The 16,653-nt window shown below is 44.4% G+C and overlaps 1 protein-coding gene across 1 annotated transcript in view; it reads right to left on the bottom strand.

Annotated features, from left to right (window-relative positions):
- Positions 1-14,689, bottom strand: part of FREM2 (FRAS1 related extracellular matrix 2) — a 122,781-nt gene extending 108,092 nt beyond the window's left edge. Inside the window, exons 1-2 of the mRNA XM_059838924.1 lie at positions 9,538-14,689; positions 5,825-5,914 (exon numbers count right to left, since the gene is read on the bottom strand). Coding sequence (XP_059694907.1) covers positions 5,825-5,914; positions 9,538-14,689 — 5,242 coding nt within the window. The remainder of the gene's footprint in view (positions 1-5,824; positions 5,915-9,537) is intronic.
- Between the last annotated feature and the right edge of the window lie 1,964 nt (positions 14,690-16,653).

Raw genomic sequence — 16,653 nt, 5'->3', positions numbered from 1 at the left:
TGGAGAGTTTTCTCTAGCCAGTGGAACGTGATTCTTTATTTCTTGCATAAACATATTTGGGAAAAGTTTATTAAATTTTCCCATAAATTTGGCTTAAAGTCTAATTTCAGGGAATTCTTTTTGAAAGATTCTTGCTTCAGTAGGGATTTAGCCAAATGTTAGTATAGCAAAATGCAGCGCTGTGTTAAGGCATTTAGGGATCTGTAGCAAAAAGTTTAAGTAAGATTTAGCTAATGATGCAAATCACCAGTTTTAGAGAGCCATGGCTTTGCAATGCCTTGGCTTTAAGTCAGAAAAGCTGCCCAAAGAGCCTGAAATGAAACAATTCTTGTTTCCCTAGTGATCCTGACATTCCTAAACCAGCTATGAGAAACTGTCATTACTTCTCCTTTGAAACCATTCTGCCCTTGAGGCAAGTTGTTGCAAGATATCATAGCAGTCCTAAAGAAGCAGTTTGGAGGACTCAAGCACTGAGCAGAGAATGAAGTTAGGTAAGGGACAGGCAGATTATGGTTCAAATAAAAGCTGAATAGGAAATGGGTTTTCCCCTCACACAATCAGGGTTTTTTTTTAGAATGCTCCAGACCAAAAAGCCCACATCAGGGTTATCTCATTTTGTTACCTTAAACAGGAAAATGTAACAGAACTGACTAATGCCACACTAGTAATATTACTATTAATATTGCATTATTACTAGTGTGGCACTGGCCTCTTGCAACAAAAAATACTGCGGCTGAACACAGAAATTTCTTCCATGGCTGCTGCAATCCTGGTTGACAGTTTCCCAAGCTTCAGAAGACAGACAGGCGAGGAGGGAGAACAAACACAGCAAACTACTGCGATGAGAGCACTAGTCAAGCAACAAGCAGGCCAAGAACAAGGTCTTCTTTTAAAAATATCTGGGAACAGACCACTATTTAAAAGAGATGAACATTCCTTCACTGACTTTACATGACCTGATCTTGAACATTTCAGAGTTATCTACAAAACCTAAATAGAATAAAGAATTTTTCTTATGGGAATCAAAAGAAGAATACAATAGCTGCTCTCTAACAGGCAGTCCACATGCTGCCATAGTAGTGCTGCTACCCTGGACACCCACTGCTGGGCAGGGGAATGTATTTCATCTTGATACTGCCTCTGGAGGCATGGAGGTTCTGCTGGGGTTTGAGTTTACAGTCAGTTTTGGGGTATGTTTGTTTTACACTACACAATCAGCAGAATTGGCGAAAAAACTGCCTTAAACCAGTTCAGCCAGTTTCAGATTATTTGAAACAGCACCTTTCATGAGAAAATATCTTCCACAGAAGTTGGGCATTAAACCCATATTCTTAGTCAATTATTAAAATTTACTGCAGTGACAAAAATGAATCTCAGATGAGCAAAAATAAAGAGAAGGTAAACCACAGACTTCAGTTTTAACTGCATTTTCCACGCCCAGTTCACATAAGGAGTAAAAATGCCTCAGACAACTGATAAGGGATGTAGCATGAAATTGTAGCATGCAGTTTTCTGAAACAGGCATCAGAGCTCAACATTAGCTCAACTGGAGCTAATTTCTGTGTCAACTTTCATTCTATACAGATTAATGCCATTTTGCACATCTGAAGCACCAACTCTATGCTGTGCCCTACACACATAATTTTCCCAAGCTACCAGTAATATGAACTTGCTGCAGAAAATGCAGCTTCTCCTTAAAATTACCAGATATAAGTTAGCCTATGAGTATGTTTTTCATTTATTAAAAGACTGAAGCATTTTCAACTGGTTCTTTTTTTTTTTCAGTCTAGTGAGTCTCTCAATAGTGTTGAAACTCACATACCAGAAATACATGCAGGAGTTCAGCTATCAGTCTAGATTTGCATTTTACCTCCCCATGAGAAATAAAAATCCTGCTTTCCCTGCGTTCTGGTAGCATTCATTCTTTTATTAATCATTGAATTAAGAATTTCTATAATGTAAACATCAGGATTCACCACTGTCACATGCTTGCACTTGCTGAGAAGGGATTTTTCTCCACCTTCTTACTGGAATGTAGAGGCCACTCTTGAGGAATGTGATTGAACTGAGACTGTTTTGCAACCTTTGTGAAAAAGAAAATTCCACACTTCTTTCAAAGTTTCACAGAAATGGACTCATAACACTTTTTCAGCATCAAAAGATCTCCACATGATTATTTTAAGATTAGAATTCAAAACAAAATGGAAAGTAAATTCTAATATGAACCACAGTAGTTTCTTTGAAAATGTCACAGTAACTAACTAACTAAAATGTCACAGCTAACTCAGCAGCATCTGATACACTAGAGAGTCTTATTCTAAGTGCAACAGCATGGGCTCACCCACTTTATAGCAGATCATATTGAGGCTAAATCCCTACACAGGAAGCACAACAATGCTTTCTACCTTTAAAAAACATTAGTGTTGATAAATAGGGGAATTGTGTTCAGTTTATTTTACTTTTTAATTACTCTTATTAAAAATGCCATTTAAAGCCAGAAAATCTCTACAGCCATACATTTATAGGTAATTGATGCTGACAATAAGGCTCCTTCAGAGCTTTAAACCTGAACCAGCTCTTCCTGGTGAAACCTCTAATTTTGGTTTGAATACAGCAGGCCTATGCTCTTGCTTGTTAATTATAGTCCTAAGTAGATACTCTCCTTTTAAATGGATTTCCTTTCTCTTCAAATTGAGCCCATGTCTGTTCTCTTTAGTTAGCATCACAAAGTTTATTATGAGCTAGCCATAATCCCCAAGCTACTCTTCATTCATCTGTACTTCAGTTTTCTCTGCTGGTCACTAAGCAAACAACCTTGTTCCAGTGCCATATTTCATACTTTCAGGTCCCAGGTCATGCTTTGGTATGCAGCATGGCACTCACTTCACTCCCACTGGGAGAAGGGGAGCAGGCAAGGGGCCAAGAGCTGGCAGAGGGCTGACTTGGCCCTTTCCCCCTCACCTACCCACCCAGTCTGCTGTTGCCCTAACTTGCTTACCATAAATACTACTGCATGTGAGAAGATAAACAAAATTCCAAATCCACAACAAAGCTCACACCAGAGCAGTTTGATGACTCCTTGTACTTGGTCTCCAGGCAATTGCATGAAATAACAGCCTCAGGCCCCAGTCAGACTTTCATCATTTAAGAGGCTGACAAAAGAGCTTCTGCATTTCTTTTTAAAAGTCATGGTATAAAGAGCATGGCAGATCAGCCACCAAAAGACAGACCTAGAGGAAGTCATGCTCTTCTCCTATTTGAACAAATATCACAGGACGCGTAGAAAAGTATTCTACAGGCAACACTACAGGTGTGGGGCAAAAATAACATTCTAATTCATGTCACATGAAAAGAGCAGGAAGTGCTGTTGTATGATCCCCTTGCTGAGGCATGAAAGCCTAGAAGACTTGGGTTGCAATATACCACTTATTTTAGGGTTTTTAAATTATTTGAAATTATATAATCTGAATTATACAAATGTATATCCATTCACTGAATTATATTTTGAAATGCTTCTTGATTTGAACCAGATCACTCAGGGACAATCACACAATTCAGTTTAAGTGAAGGCCCACTTATTTGATTTATAGCAGTAGGTACTGCAGGGTAGCACAAACCTGTTACTACTGCAAAAATCTTGATATGGGAGATGGAAGTCTGAAGTGCGGCTTTCTACAATGGATGTTGATCACCTGTGCTCCATCTTTCACTCAGCTCTTGAGTGGAGTCTCTTAATATGATTTGGCTTAAAATCAAAAAAAATCCTTAACAATAGCCTTGGTACAACTGAAAGTCTGCCAAAATACATCTGAATTGCAAAACACTGGCTTTGAAGTCTTTCTGAGAAGGGTGGAAATAGAAGTAGATTAAATTGCTGGATTTTTCATCTGTTACAGATTCTAAAGACATTGCTAATAAATTTGAGATATTTCAGACAGACAGCTGCTAATGTTTTGATCACAACTTCCTCAACTTTAAATGTGTCTTTACCATCTTGAAAATCAGAAATACTCTGAAATGCAACACAGCTCATTTTTCTGTCAACAAATAGCCTCAGGATAGCAAAACCATTTTGCCATCTAGCTAAGTAGTGTCTGTGACAGTAATGTCACAACTTCCAAAGGCTCTAAAAAATCAGCAAGCACCTTGTTATCATGATTCTTTGTATTCTGTAAAATAGCATGCTGTTACAATTGACAGGCTGTTACAACTCTGCTAAATAGAAGCAGATGTGACAGGTAAGCTTTCCAATGAAAAAAAAAATTTATATATTAGGTGCAATTTACTTTGACTACGTATTTGCCACTATGAAGTGTTAAATAGCACAGAGACAAGTCCCACAAATGCTGGCCTCTTGAGGGGCAACTCAGTTTTAAGAATTGATGTTTAACAGCTCACTGAGAGCAAACTTTCATCAGCTTTAATTACTCCCATCACACAAAACCTTGAAACGAGCTCAAGACTGAATATTTGTTCACCTACTAAAAGAATAACTCAAGAATCATGAACAATGTCACCTTCTGGTGACACCTGTTATAGAAAAGTATTACTATGAAAAGACAACATCTCACATTCCATTTTACATACCTTTGAGCTTCTCTAACCTATATCTCAGTGAAAAGAAAACATTTCTGGAAAATAAGTTGCGTGGTGCAAACTCTTATGTCACTACCTGCTCTCTAATGTCACAAAGATTTGCAAAGACATTTCCAAAAGTCCGGAAAGGTGGTGTTGCCTCTGTGCTTGTCCAGCCCAATAAACAGTAAAACATGTTTTAATATCCCACTCCAGCAATGGTAGATGGTGACAAAACTGTCCAGTCTGTGACAGACAGGACAAATCCCTGTTCACTGATCCTAATACCCTTAATTGGCTATGTTTCTTGTGAAGCAGTAACACAAGCTGTGTACATGAGCTGACAATCAGCCAACTTGAAGCATTCTTTATAAGAAGTATATTATTAAATCAACAAATAAAATTCATCGCCAATCACTCATAGAGCTATGTATCACGTATTTAAAAAGGCATTAAAGTAACATAATCTAGCCACCTGTTACCACACAGAGGAATACCTACATTTAGGAATATCCACACTAAGTCAGACTTTGGAGGGGGAAAAAAATGCCTGTTGATGTATTTTGCTTACCCTTTAAACTGTTCTTTCTTTGTGTTCTTAAAACAAACAAAAAAACCTAACACAGTTCTCCCTCAAATGAGTACATGCCAGTATTCTCAATTTTTTTCAAATAATTTTCTTTTGCATCCCCCACAATCCCAGAAAATAGTATTAGCCAGAAGAATTCACACCAGTGGCCTGACAAAGACCTTTGACAAGCCATTGAGGATTCTTTTAAGTACATAGGATAAAAACTTGAACTCTACACAACAGGTACATGTTTTGATAGGAAGAGTCTTAGAACTGGAACCTTTAAAAAGATAGACACCAATAACCGCAAATGAAAAGTTTCTCAAGATAAAGACATAGGAGAATTCATGTGTGAAGAACCTGGATAGGGAATAAAAAGGTAAAACTACAGAAAGTAGTATCTGAATATAGAAGGTATCTGAGTAGACTTACAGAATTTCACTTTGTTGCTAGAGTAGTTTGAGGTTTTCTCATTAGGTGCAATGACCATTTTATCAACACCTCTTTTTGTAATCATCAGAAAATAGTTCAAAATATAGGAAAGCCATAAAATCAATCACATTCCAGGAGATAACACAGACTTCCCTCAATTAAATTCCATGTTCTTGAACTCCCAAAGCATACTTGAATTCTTTGTCTTTAAATAACAAGAAAAACTGAGATTTTAGGAGTACTCACCACTGTCTTCAACCAAAAAATGAAAAATGTCATTGGTGGCATTGTCACTCCCTCGTAAAACATAGCATATCTTCATATCATCAATATCAGCTGGAAAGAGGAAAAAAAGACTTTATTTTAAATTATGAAGATAGGAAAACTTTTTTAGAAAAATTTGACATGCATTAAATAGTTTAGCTTCAACAAGAGGGAGGTCAAGGTCCCACAGCAGAACTGAGGAATTTCAGTATTAACATGTTGAAGTTTTACAGATATCATTCATTCTCTCTCCCTTTACTTCCTCCTCCCCAGGGCTCTCTTTCTTTTAAGCTGTATTTACAAAAATAACTGAAATGAAATTTAAAAACATGGGCTTGACAGTTAGAACCACTTCATATTTTTAGTTGTTCCTTTTCTTAAACAGAGGTGTATCTCCACAAGGATATTGATTCTGTCATTCTTCAACCTGCAAAGTACTGTAGAGGACAGTTACAGTGATTGGCTGTTTTAAGAACCCAAATAGATACAATTAAAGTAATCAGAAATTCCTTCAGTAAGGAAAAAACCTGATGTAGAACCTGTAGTTACCATAAAGTATGTGAAAGATAAACAAATACTTGTTAATATTGTTTTTTTCTGGTTTCCTTGAGTAGTGATGAGAAACATGTATATAAATAAAAACTAATTTTTTTCACTTTCTTTGAAGGACTGCTGATGGTAAAAACCCAAGTCTGATACTTTTTTCAAGAAAAAGTGTTAGAAATTAATTGCATTAAAGTGGAGCTCAAGTACCACCCAAGTTCTTCTCTGATGTTAGGGTGGATGCACGAGAAAAAAAAAAAAAAAAAAGCACTTTTGTTAGAGCTTCACAAAATCTTCAGTTCCAAAAGTAACCAGACATCTTTGACTGCAAACAAGCTAAGAGCATTATCAGCAAATATATGTAACTGAAGAATCTCTTCCATAAATGTTTGAAAGTTAAAGATCAAAAATTCATGGGGCTGTAAAGAGGATGCAAACAAATACTTCTTCGTGCCAGTGGAGCACATAAATCTTTCATCCGGCAAACACACAAGTACTCAGCTCTGCTCATGTGGGTAGCCTTATCAAAATCCATGGTTCCAGCATACATAAAGATAAGCACTTGAACTGGTGCTTGAAGGACCAGGGACCACCTCAGGGAAAAAAGGCCACTTGCCGTGCAAAGATCTTAATTTTGTCAAAATAATTGCAAAGAATGACCTGTTTTCTGTTCCTTACCAACATGTTTGGAGTCACTTGAGCAAGTCTATGCTTTCCTTCCACAACTGATTAGGTTATGCTAGCTATATCAAAATTTGCCTAGTTATAAGCACAATTCATAATTGTGTAACCACAGTGCCTGAAAAATTAATTTTATACTGGAATTCTCCAACATAATTTTGAAATGCATCAAGCATAATTTTTTAGTTCAAAAAATATAATTATCCCCAATATCAGAAAGCCACGTTCTAAACAATTGCTCTGTCCTCTCTTTCAGTTACAGGAATCTGAAAAACCAGACTGCTCCCACTGCTTACACACAATGAATCTTGTTACACTACTCAAAGAGGTCAGGCTGCCTGTTCATACAACCACAGGAACAAATCCAAGAAATGGGAGTTTGAGTATGGACTTCACAAACTAGCAAGCAGCTTTCAAAATTTTTTTGCGTGATGTCCTGAAGAGCTTCATTTGTCTTCAAAGTTGTTCCAGTTTTGAGTAGAGATAGAATCAAATGACCTTGAGAAGTCCCTTCCAACATAAACTGGAAGACTCTAATAAGGTTTTACATAAGCCCCATAAGAACCCATATGCGTTGATGAAATTGGAACTACTCAGCATTTTGAAAGAGGTGGCACATGACAGGATAAGAGGCCTAAAGAGAGGAGAAGATCAAAACATAAAAAGAAAGCATAAAACAGGTCCAATAGTCAAGGCAGAGGCTTCCCAAAGTCCTTTGCAAAATTTGTGCTTACACTGGGATCATAATGAATATCACAAAAGAGGGTCTTGTTTATTTCTGCCCTGAACATTAGACAATGATTTGTTTCAATGTAGCATAAGCATGACTGTCTCAAAGGCCAGTATTATTGAAGAAATGTGTATTTCTTAAAAACACTCTTCAATCCAATACAAAATAAGAGTGCTTATGCTGTGTGTGCAACTCTGAAGTTACACCATTTTTTGGGGATCCTCACTAGCTTTAAAACCAACCTTTCCTAAGGGCTGCATGCTTCTTACTCAGCTTGGGCAGCCCCAGGATATTAAGACAGCCTTCAGGCCATATGGTTGGACAGCCAATTCGGTTCAAAGCCAAGCAGCAACTTCATTTTGGTCATCAGACAAATGTACGCCTGGCCACATGGCACAGGAGGAAATGGAATATGTACTTCTCCCAAGTGCTGCACATCCCCAAAAAAAAAAAAAAAAAAAAAGGGATATCACTGTTCCTCTGCTTTCAAAGAACACCTGTTCAATAATTACACATTCTTCAATGTAAGATAAAACCCACTAAAATAAGTGATAATCTCTTTATTTGCTCACTCCCTTTGTCTCTTGTTTCTCACTTATTCTGACAACACTCTCAATATTACTCACAGTTCACTGCTGAAGCCATTTAAGGAACTGTGGTGGTCCCCAAAGCTTGGACAGTTTGATCTCTTCTCATCCTCTTTTTTGCACTAGCACCGCAAAACTTAAGATACTTCAGCCATTGCAAAGTTCATCAGGCCTATTTGAAAGATTTGGTATATCTGACAAGAACATTGCTACAGCCAAGACTGTAATATAGATATGTACCAGTACGGGTTCTGTGAAACGACACTCAGCAAGTGTTCACCTCAAGCCCTTCCACCTACACAGCCCAGCCTGGCTGGGCCCATTAAACTCTGAGTGTCCATGCTGTTGGTGCTGTTTGCTCATTCCACAGCTGCAGAAGGCTGCAAAAAAAGCTATTTCATTTTTAATTAATTAGCCATTAAGTCATTGTAAAGTAACATGGAAAATACTCCAGAAAATAGCTAATGCTCCCATTTTAATTAAAGTTACTTCACAGCCTTGGGTTGAGGCCTTATTTCAGAATATATGACACATGTGGCTTTTGCCCTATTTATATCACCAAATGTTTTAGTTCCACGTAAAAAGTAAGTACCGCTAACATAATTTTAAAATGTTTACATTACCTTTTAATTTACCACAAACATCTTGTGGTAAAGATTTGTGTAATTAAGGCAACAAATGCACTCATAATATATTATTTCCCACTGGTGGGGAAAGGATTTTGCTTTTACAGTTAAGTGTGCTCAGACTGTACAGCAACCAATAATACCCTAGCCATTAGTTAATAACAGCTTGGCCACTCTCATAGCATTTTCTAAATAAAACTGGTTAAAGCAGCAGTGTCTCTTAAGATGTACAGCACAATTCTGTTATCCAAACTTTTATCACTGTGACTGACAGAAAGTGCAAATCCCTTTTATTTGGACTAAGCTCTCCAAAGAAATGAAGCTCCTTTAATCAGTGTTTACCCAGCGGACCACATTTCCTGTTTAAAGCTGTCACAGATGTAATAAAAAATAAACAGATGTAAAAAATTATGAAGCCATTTTAAATAAGCTCTTTGTTGGAACGTTCTTCCATCAATTACTATAGAGTTTAGCATGAACAATAATGTTTTCAGTGATTTAAAGAAAGCACATGAAGTATTGTTGTACCTTGGGTGAACTGGCTGATGCTATGGTTGCCTTTCCCCAGGTGAATCAGGAAGCCATGGCGTGGACCCTCTGTGATTCTGATCTTAAGAGTAACATGTGAACTGTCCCTGTCTTCCACTTTGAGCACTTTGTTGGTAATCAGAAACCCGATGTGACCTGCGGCCAGAACACGGAGAGTCTGAGCACCCTTATTTATTACAACTTGAGGTACACTGTTGTCCACAGCCATTATTCGAATCTTCATAGTCTGAGGTTTCCTTGTTTCAAACACAGTGTTGGGGAAAACATAGAAATCAGTATGAGTGCCATCTGTAACAGTGAAAGAGAAACTGTCCTCAACTGATTCCGAGCCATCATGTTTGTAGCTGATTAGATTTTCATTCAGATCTTGTTTAGTGAAGGTGGTGACTGGTTTGGAGTTATTGAACATGATCTGGCCATGAACTGGTATTTGAGTGATGATAAATTTTAGCAGTGCATCAGGTGTATCTCTGTCTTCTGCAGTCAGTTCAAATGGGGTTATCAGCTTGTATTCATTTTCACTCACCACCAGGTTATGGATTGTGACAACGGGTTTCTTATTGTCCACATCACTAATAGAAATTCTGAAAGTACGAAACACAGGGTTATAGCCATCAGTCACCTCAAACTCAAAGCTGTCCATTTTCACCTCATCTTCTGAAGTATGAATGTAATAGATTTTATTGCCTGCTAACAGGAGCTGAGTGAAAGTGGAGATGGGTACCCCAGGCTGATCTGTGCATTCAAGATGACCACGAACAGGTGGTCTAGTAATGGTGAAAACTAAGTTCTCATCTGGACTGTTCAGGTCACTGGTACTAAGCAAATCAGTAGTAAGGGTCACCTTCCCTCCTTCCTTTAGAGAAACTCCTTTGCTGATGACATCTGGGAAGACAATATCAATGCTGCCTATTGTCACATAAAAGTAGCGGTCAATGAGAGGATTTATTCCATCTGTCACATCAAACTTGATAAGATCACGAACTCCTTGTTGGCCAAAATGCACATATCGAATCAAATTTCTATCCACTTCATCTTGGGTGAAGTTCATTCCCCGGGTGATATTTTCAACTCCACCTGAAGGCTTTATTCTCTGTAAGAGGCCTTGTCCTGGGCCGTAAGTTATAACATATGTCAAGGTTTTGTCTTCAGAATCAAGATCAGTAGCCTTCAATATTCTGTTATTAATAGTTCTAGTTTCCCCTATTTCAATCTCCAAACCATCATTGATGGCCATTCTGGGCGTCTCATCATCTACAGGTATAACCATGATGGGTACCATTTTCCTAACGGCGTGTTTACCATCTGAGAGTTGCACCTCAAAACTGTCCGCCCTGGTCTCAGAGTCATCATGTTCGTAGAGAATGCTGGAGCTCTCTGTTATCTGATCCAAGGTGAAGCTCTCCACTAGGACAGTTCCATTGACCAGCTGGTTCACGATGTGGCCGTGCCTGGGAAGCCTGGTGATTGTGAACGTTAACTCATCAGCAGGGACATCCGCGTCAACTGCATTGAGGATGGGGGTATCAATCACCAGGCTCATGCCTTCCATCACAACAAACTCTCGCAGGAAGATTTCAGGCTCTTCGTCATTGATCGGCAAAACAAAAATGGGGAAGAAGCGCCTCTGGGAAAAGTTAATGCCATCAGAACAGCGCAAAGCAAATCGGTCTTCAACAGGCTCTACACCCTTATGTATACTCTGGACATAAAAAATGTGCCCCTGACGGAGGTCCTTCAAGGTAAAAGCACTTATAGCTACACCTGCCCTGGATTTTTCAGATCCAGGGGCAGGAGAGATGTTCTCTACATACCCAGATGTGGGCTGAGCAACAATTGTGCATAGTATATCATCACTAGGAGAATCGACATCTTCAGCCCTGAGGTGAGCAAGAGTAATGACCTGTTTGTCACCTTCCGTGACCATGAACTGCTCCTCCCCCACAAAAATTTCTGGAGCTTGACTGTCAACAGGAAGAATGGTCACCAAGACTGAAACTCCTTGAACAACATTGCCCCTGACACGCCACTTCTCAGAGAGGTCAGACAAGGTAAGATTGAAAGCATCCTCTTTGGGCAGAAGGCCTATTTCGCCACCGGTGTGAGCATATACCACAGCACCATCCAGCAGATCTCTCTGGGAAAATCTCTCTGCAGGCACCCCTTGAACCAGGATGCTCCCTTGCTGAGGAGGATCCTCTACAATGAAGGTCAACATAAAGTCATCTGTATCCTCATCCGTGCCCTGGATGACATTAGCAGTGATTTCAGCAGCACCATTCTCCAGCACATCGAGGTAGGAACCTAGAGTGCCTGGGGGCAATCGCAGTGTAGGAACTTCATCATCAACTGGGTGCACACTCATTTTCAGTGTGATGGGCACAAAATGAACCCCATCACTCACATCAAGTCTGCAGGTATCACTGTTGGTCTCAGCTCCACTGTGCACATACACCACCCTCCCTTGTCTGATATCCTCCAGGCCAAAGATGCCTCCTGGAACCAGACTGTACCCAGAGAGCTGCAACTGACCATACCGAGGAGCCTGGATCAGGATAAATCTGAGACGGGCAAGTTCAGTGTCCGTATCACTGGCATCCAGCTCAGTTGGACTAAGGACATGGCTGCCTCCCTCAGGCAAAGTGAAGCCAGTATTAGTGATTTCGGGAGGTTGGTTATCCACAGGCTGCAGGTAGATAGTGAATGTCCCTTTGGCTGCATTCCCAGCTGCATCTTGCACTTGATACTGAAACTGAATCAAATGAGGGGCCACCCCTAGCTCCTCCTGTGGGGGACGGTACGAGATCTTGTGATGGTTGATCTGGGCTTGGGTGAAATGCGTAACTTCCACAGAGTGATCCTCGGTCAGCACGAGGGATCCAAGGCGTGCTCCGTAAGCCTTGGGAGGGTGGTTGGAGTCAGTGTCAGTGGGGGGCTGGATTACTGTGTAGCGAAGCTCACGGTCCCCTGAGTCCTGGTCTGTGTAACACAAGTGCTTCCTGCGCAGGGGGGTCACCTGCTGCTCTGCAACGATTAAATGCAGGCTGCTGCTACTATGGAGCTCTGGGGCTAACCTGTCTACTGGATGCACCCTGATCACAAAAGTCTGTGGTCCAGAACGGTTGGGTGGGTCATTGTCATCCTGGACTCTAAAGATGAACTGGTCCAACACAACCCGAGGGCCAGGGCTGTGAGCCCCAAAGTGGTGGTAAAAGAGACGCCCTTCCACAATGTCCTGTTGCAGCCACTCTCTCACTGGCTTTTCATAGATGAGGGAACTCCCTGCTACACCTGGCACCTTCCTCCAAGAAAAGCCCTCCTCTTCTTCCTCCTCTTCCCAGCCAGGAGGTGGCTGCGCCTGACGGAGCAGGAGCTGCCCAGCTGTGGGGCCAGACTCCACTGTGAAGAGCAGGATGGCGTCCTGCGAGTCAATGTCAGTGGCACTAAGAGCACGGGTGGTGATGGGCACTGTTTCACCCTCAGCCATGGCAAGCCCTGTGTTAGCATTAAGCAGGGGTGGCTGGTCATCAGTGGGCACCAGGGTAATGGGGAAAAGGAACTCAACACGGTGGCGAGAGCCACCATCTTCCAGCCGCAGCACAAGGTTGTCACTGAGTGGGGACTCGCTGCCGTCATGCTGGTAAATGACTCGGCCTGCTGCCAGCTCAGCCACTGTAAAGTGTTTACGAGGGGTAGCAGGTCCTGGGGTGTCCTCCAGGAGAGTGAGGTGGCCGTGCCTCAACCCTGCCACCACACTCACCCGCACCTGCTCAAGGTCATCCTCATCACTGACCACCAGGTTGGGGCTGGGACCTGGGCCCGAGAGAGGCCTTGACTGCCCCTCATAGAGCACGAGACCAGTGTTGCGGGTAACCACGGGTGCCAGGGTGTTCATGGGCTTCACCACAATCACGAAGGCAAAGGGCTCTGAGGCAGCACCCTCTGGGTCCAATACTTCCAGTTCAAGCTCAAAGAGCCTCTCCCGATCAGAGTCCTCCATGGGTGGCTGATAGGCAATGCGCAGCTCCCGCACATCCCGCTGGCTGAAAGAGGTGACAGGCAAGCTCCGGTCGTCCGTGCTGACCATGTGGCCTTGGCCAGGACCAAAGGGAGAGGTGATGTTGAAGAGCAGTAGATCGGGTGGCGACTCTGCATCCTCAGCTGACAGCATGTCAGGCGTGAGGGCGGTGAGCACAAACTGGTCCACCTCCATCATAAGCATGGCCAAGAAGCTGGGTTTGGGGGCCACGTTCTCACTCCCAGCGCGGATCCGCACCAGCACCTGGAAGTACTCTCGCTTCAGCAGTGCCCCGCCGCCCGCCGCCTCCCGCAGCTCGGCCACCAGCGGCACCAGGTCGCGGTTCGGGGAGCCGCCGGCAGCCGTGTGCCGGTAGCGCAGCCCCAGGCGCAGGAACTCCTCGCAGTCCCACATCGAGGACGGCATCGGGCCGCCCTCTACCGCCTCCCCGCCCCCGCCCCCCGCCGCCGGCGGGTAGTTGAGGATCTCTCCGTAGCGGGGCAGCCCGGCCAGCAGCGGCAGCAGCCCCACCCGGCAGCGCTGCCGGCCCGGCTCGAAGGCGAACTCCAGGCTGCGGGCGTCCAGCGGGTTGCTGGTGCCTCGCAGGCGCTCCACGGTGAGGGGCAGGTTGCGGGTGACGATCTCCAGCTGGGTGAAGAGCACCTCCACCTCCAGCACCAGGGGCAGCACCAGGGCGCGGCTCGGCGAGTCGTAGCGCAGCTGCAGGCGGACGCGGTCCCGGGCGGGGCTGCGGCCGCCCAGGTGCGAGTACTGCACCTCGCGGGCTCCGAAGTCGCAGGGGAAGCGCCGGGGGCTCAGGCGGCCCGGGCGCTGCCACAGCGGGTCCTCGTCTAGCACGGTGAGGTGGCAGCGGTCCCCCGGCTGCACCTGCAGCACCAGGTCCCGCGTGGGGTCCAGCCAGGCGGAGCGGCCCAGGGGCACCCGCAGCCCGCGGTTGGCCACCACTACGGGGTCCGCCTCCGGCGACCACGACGAGGAGACCGCGGCGCTGCTGCCTGGCGGCGGCTCCGCCGCCCCAGCCCAGGCGCAGCCGGCTAGCAGCAGCAGCAAGCCGGCCAGCAGCCGCCGCGGCCCGGCGGGGAGAGGCTGCATCGTCCTTGCCGGCGGAGAGAAGTGTCGGGAACCTCCGGCAGTGGCTGAATCGCGGCCCCAGTTCCGCCGCCGGCGCGGCGCCACTCACTGCGCGCACACTCTGCGCTCTGGGCGCCCCGCGCTCCGCTCCGGAGGGGAGCCCCGCGGCCCGGCAAGCCCTGCCCCGCGCCTCAGAGCAGCCAATGGGCACCCGCGGGGGGGAGAAGCCGCCATGCGCAATTGGGCAGAGCTGAGTGCCAATCATGCAAGTTACGAGAGGGTCGGGGCTCCCCCTCCCTCGTTCCCGCGGCCGCCCAGCAGGTTGCGGAGGGGACGGAGTTGGGAGAGCGGTGGGAGCGGGGAGGTGGTGGAGCAGATTGCTCTGCTGGCGCGATCCGCCGCGGGAAGGGAGCCCTCCAGTTGGGGGGAGGACGGCGCGGCTTTCCCGGAGCCGTGGGAGCTCACCTCCGCCGGGAGCGCACCGCCGCCTCCTGCGCTGAGCTTCCCCGCTCCCGCCTGGCCCCCGGAGGCAGAACTAAAGCCGGGCTCTTCCCGGCTCGCCGCCGGGCAGTGCTCGGGCTTTCCGTTCCCCGCGGGGTGGCGGCGGTGCCGCCCGGCTTCCAGCGGCGGCAGGAGCGGGGTTGCCCGAGAGCCGGGTCCGCGTGACGGGGAACGGGGGGAACACAGAAGTGCCTGAAGGAGAACGGGACGGGTCACACGAGGGCAAGCGGCCCAGGGCTGCGGCGGAGCTGCCTGCCGGCACCAAGGTTCTCTGCGCCACAAAGAGTATTGGATAGGTCTCGGGCGCCAAGCGCATCAGCTGGCACCAGTTAGTGCCCAGTGTCACTCCTCGGAGGCGGCGGGAATGAAAGCCTCACGGTACCTCTGCCGCCTTGTGCCTGCAGTTAAAAGCACATTAATGAGAGCCCAAACTTGGAGTTCCTTGTCTTTTAAAACGCCCGAGGCTCTGAGTTTCGATTCAGCGTGTCTCAGTTGCTAAGATTCCTCATTGTTTATGAAATGTGATCCGCACGCTGGTTTAGGAAAGGTTTCTAAGAAAGTGAAAAACACCACTAAAGAGACAGATTCAAAGACAGCACCAGGCTGTTTCGACATTTGTGTAATATTTTTATTCCTTCTTTTAAAATGATCTCTTACAGTATCCTTCAGTGGTGGAGCAATATTATGGCACGTGATCTTGCTTTCTATATGGCAAAACTCGAGTTTGGAATTTGAATTTTGCAGTGTGGGCACAGCTACATTCACATTTAAGTATTCTTTCTAATAAATCATTCAGCTTGGTTTGGGGTGGGGGGGGACATCAGTAGACATCCACATTCAGTTCAACAACACTGGATTATTGTAATTTGTGGTATGTTTTTATATTCTACTACTGGCATACCTGTGGAAGACTGCTGAAAGCTATTTTATTAAATAAACCTATGCAATAGACTCATGGCTTTGGATGCTGCTGCAGGGGGTGGTAGTTCTGGTAGTTAGATATCCTCTAAGTTAAGCAACACTGTTTGTCTATCCTTATGAGACATTCACCATGGATTTCAGCAATTAATTTCTTATTTGTAAGATTCAAAGGAAGATATTTCAATTGAGTCCCAGGCATCAATGACCAAGGCATTCCAAATATTAATTTTTTTGAGGTATTCTGCTGCTTCTGAAAAGAAAAACAAATAGTAAAGGGATGGAGTTGCACCATGTCTTACACAGAAATCTCTTATTTTCCATAGATATAGGCTCTGCTTCTTTGACCTCTGTTATCTCCATCACCAAGTAGTAAATCTCCATGTACAAACAGCAAAAGTCCTTTATTTTTAAAAGTTGCTGTCTTGTCAAACAAGCCAGTGAGCTCATGTGCCACAGTCCAAGTACAAAGTGCAAGACTTGCTTTATTTCTTTTTCTTTTCATAGGACAACATAAAAATTCCAGATTATAGAATAGATGAGCATTTTGAAAGTATTTTCCTTGG

This window comes from Haemorhous mexicanus, chromosome 2 (assembly GCF_027477595.1).
Source record: "Haemorhous mexicanus isolate bHaeMex1 chromosome 2, bHaeMex1.pri, whole genome shotgun sequence".
Classification (NCBI taxonomy): domain Eukaryota; kingdom Metazoa; phylum Chordata; class Aves; order Passeriformes; family Fringillidae; genus Haemorhous; species Haemorhous mexicanus.
This window is presented reverse-complemented; position numbering and strand designations above follow the sequence as displayed.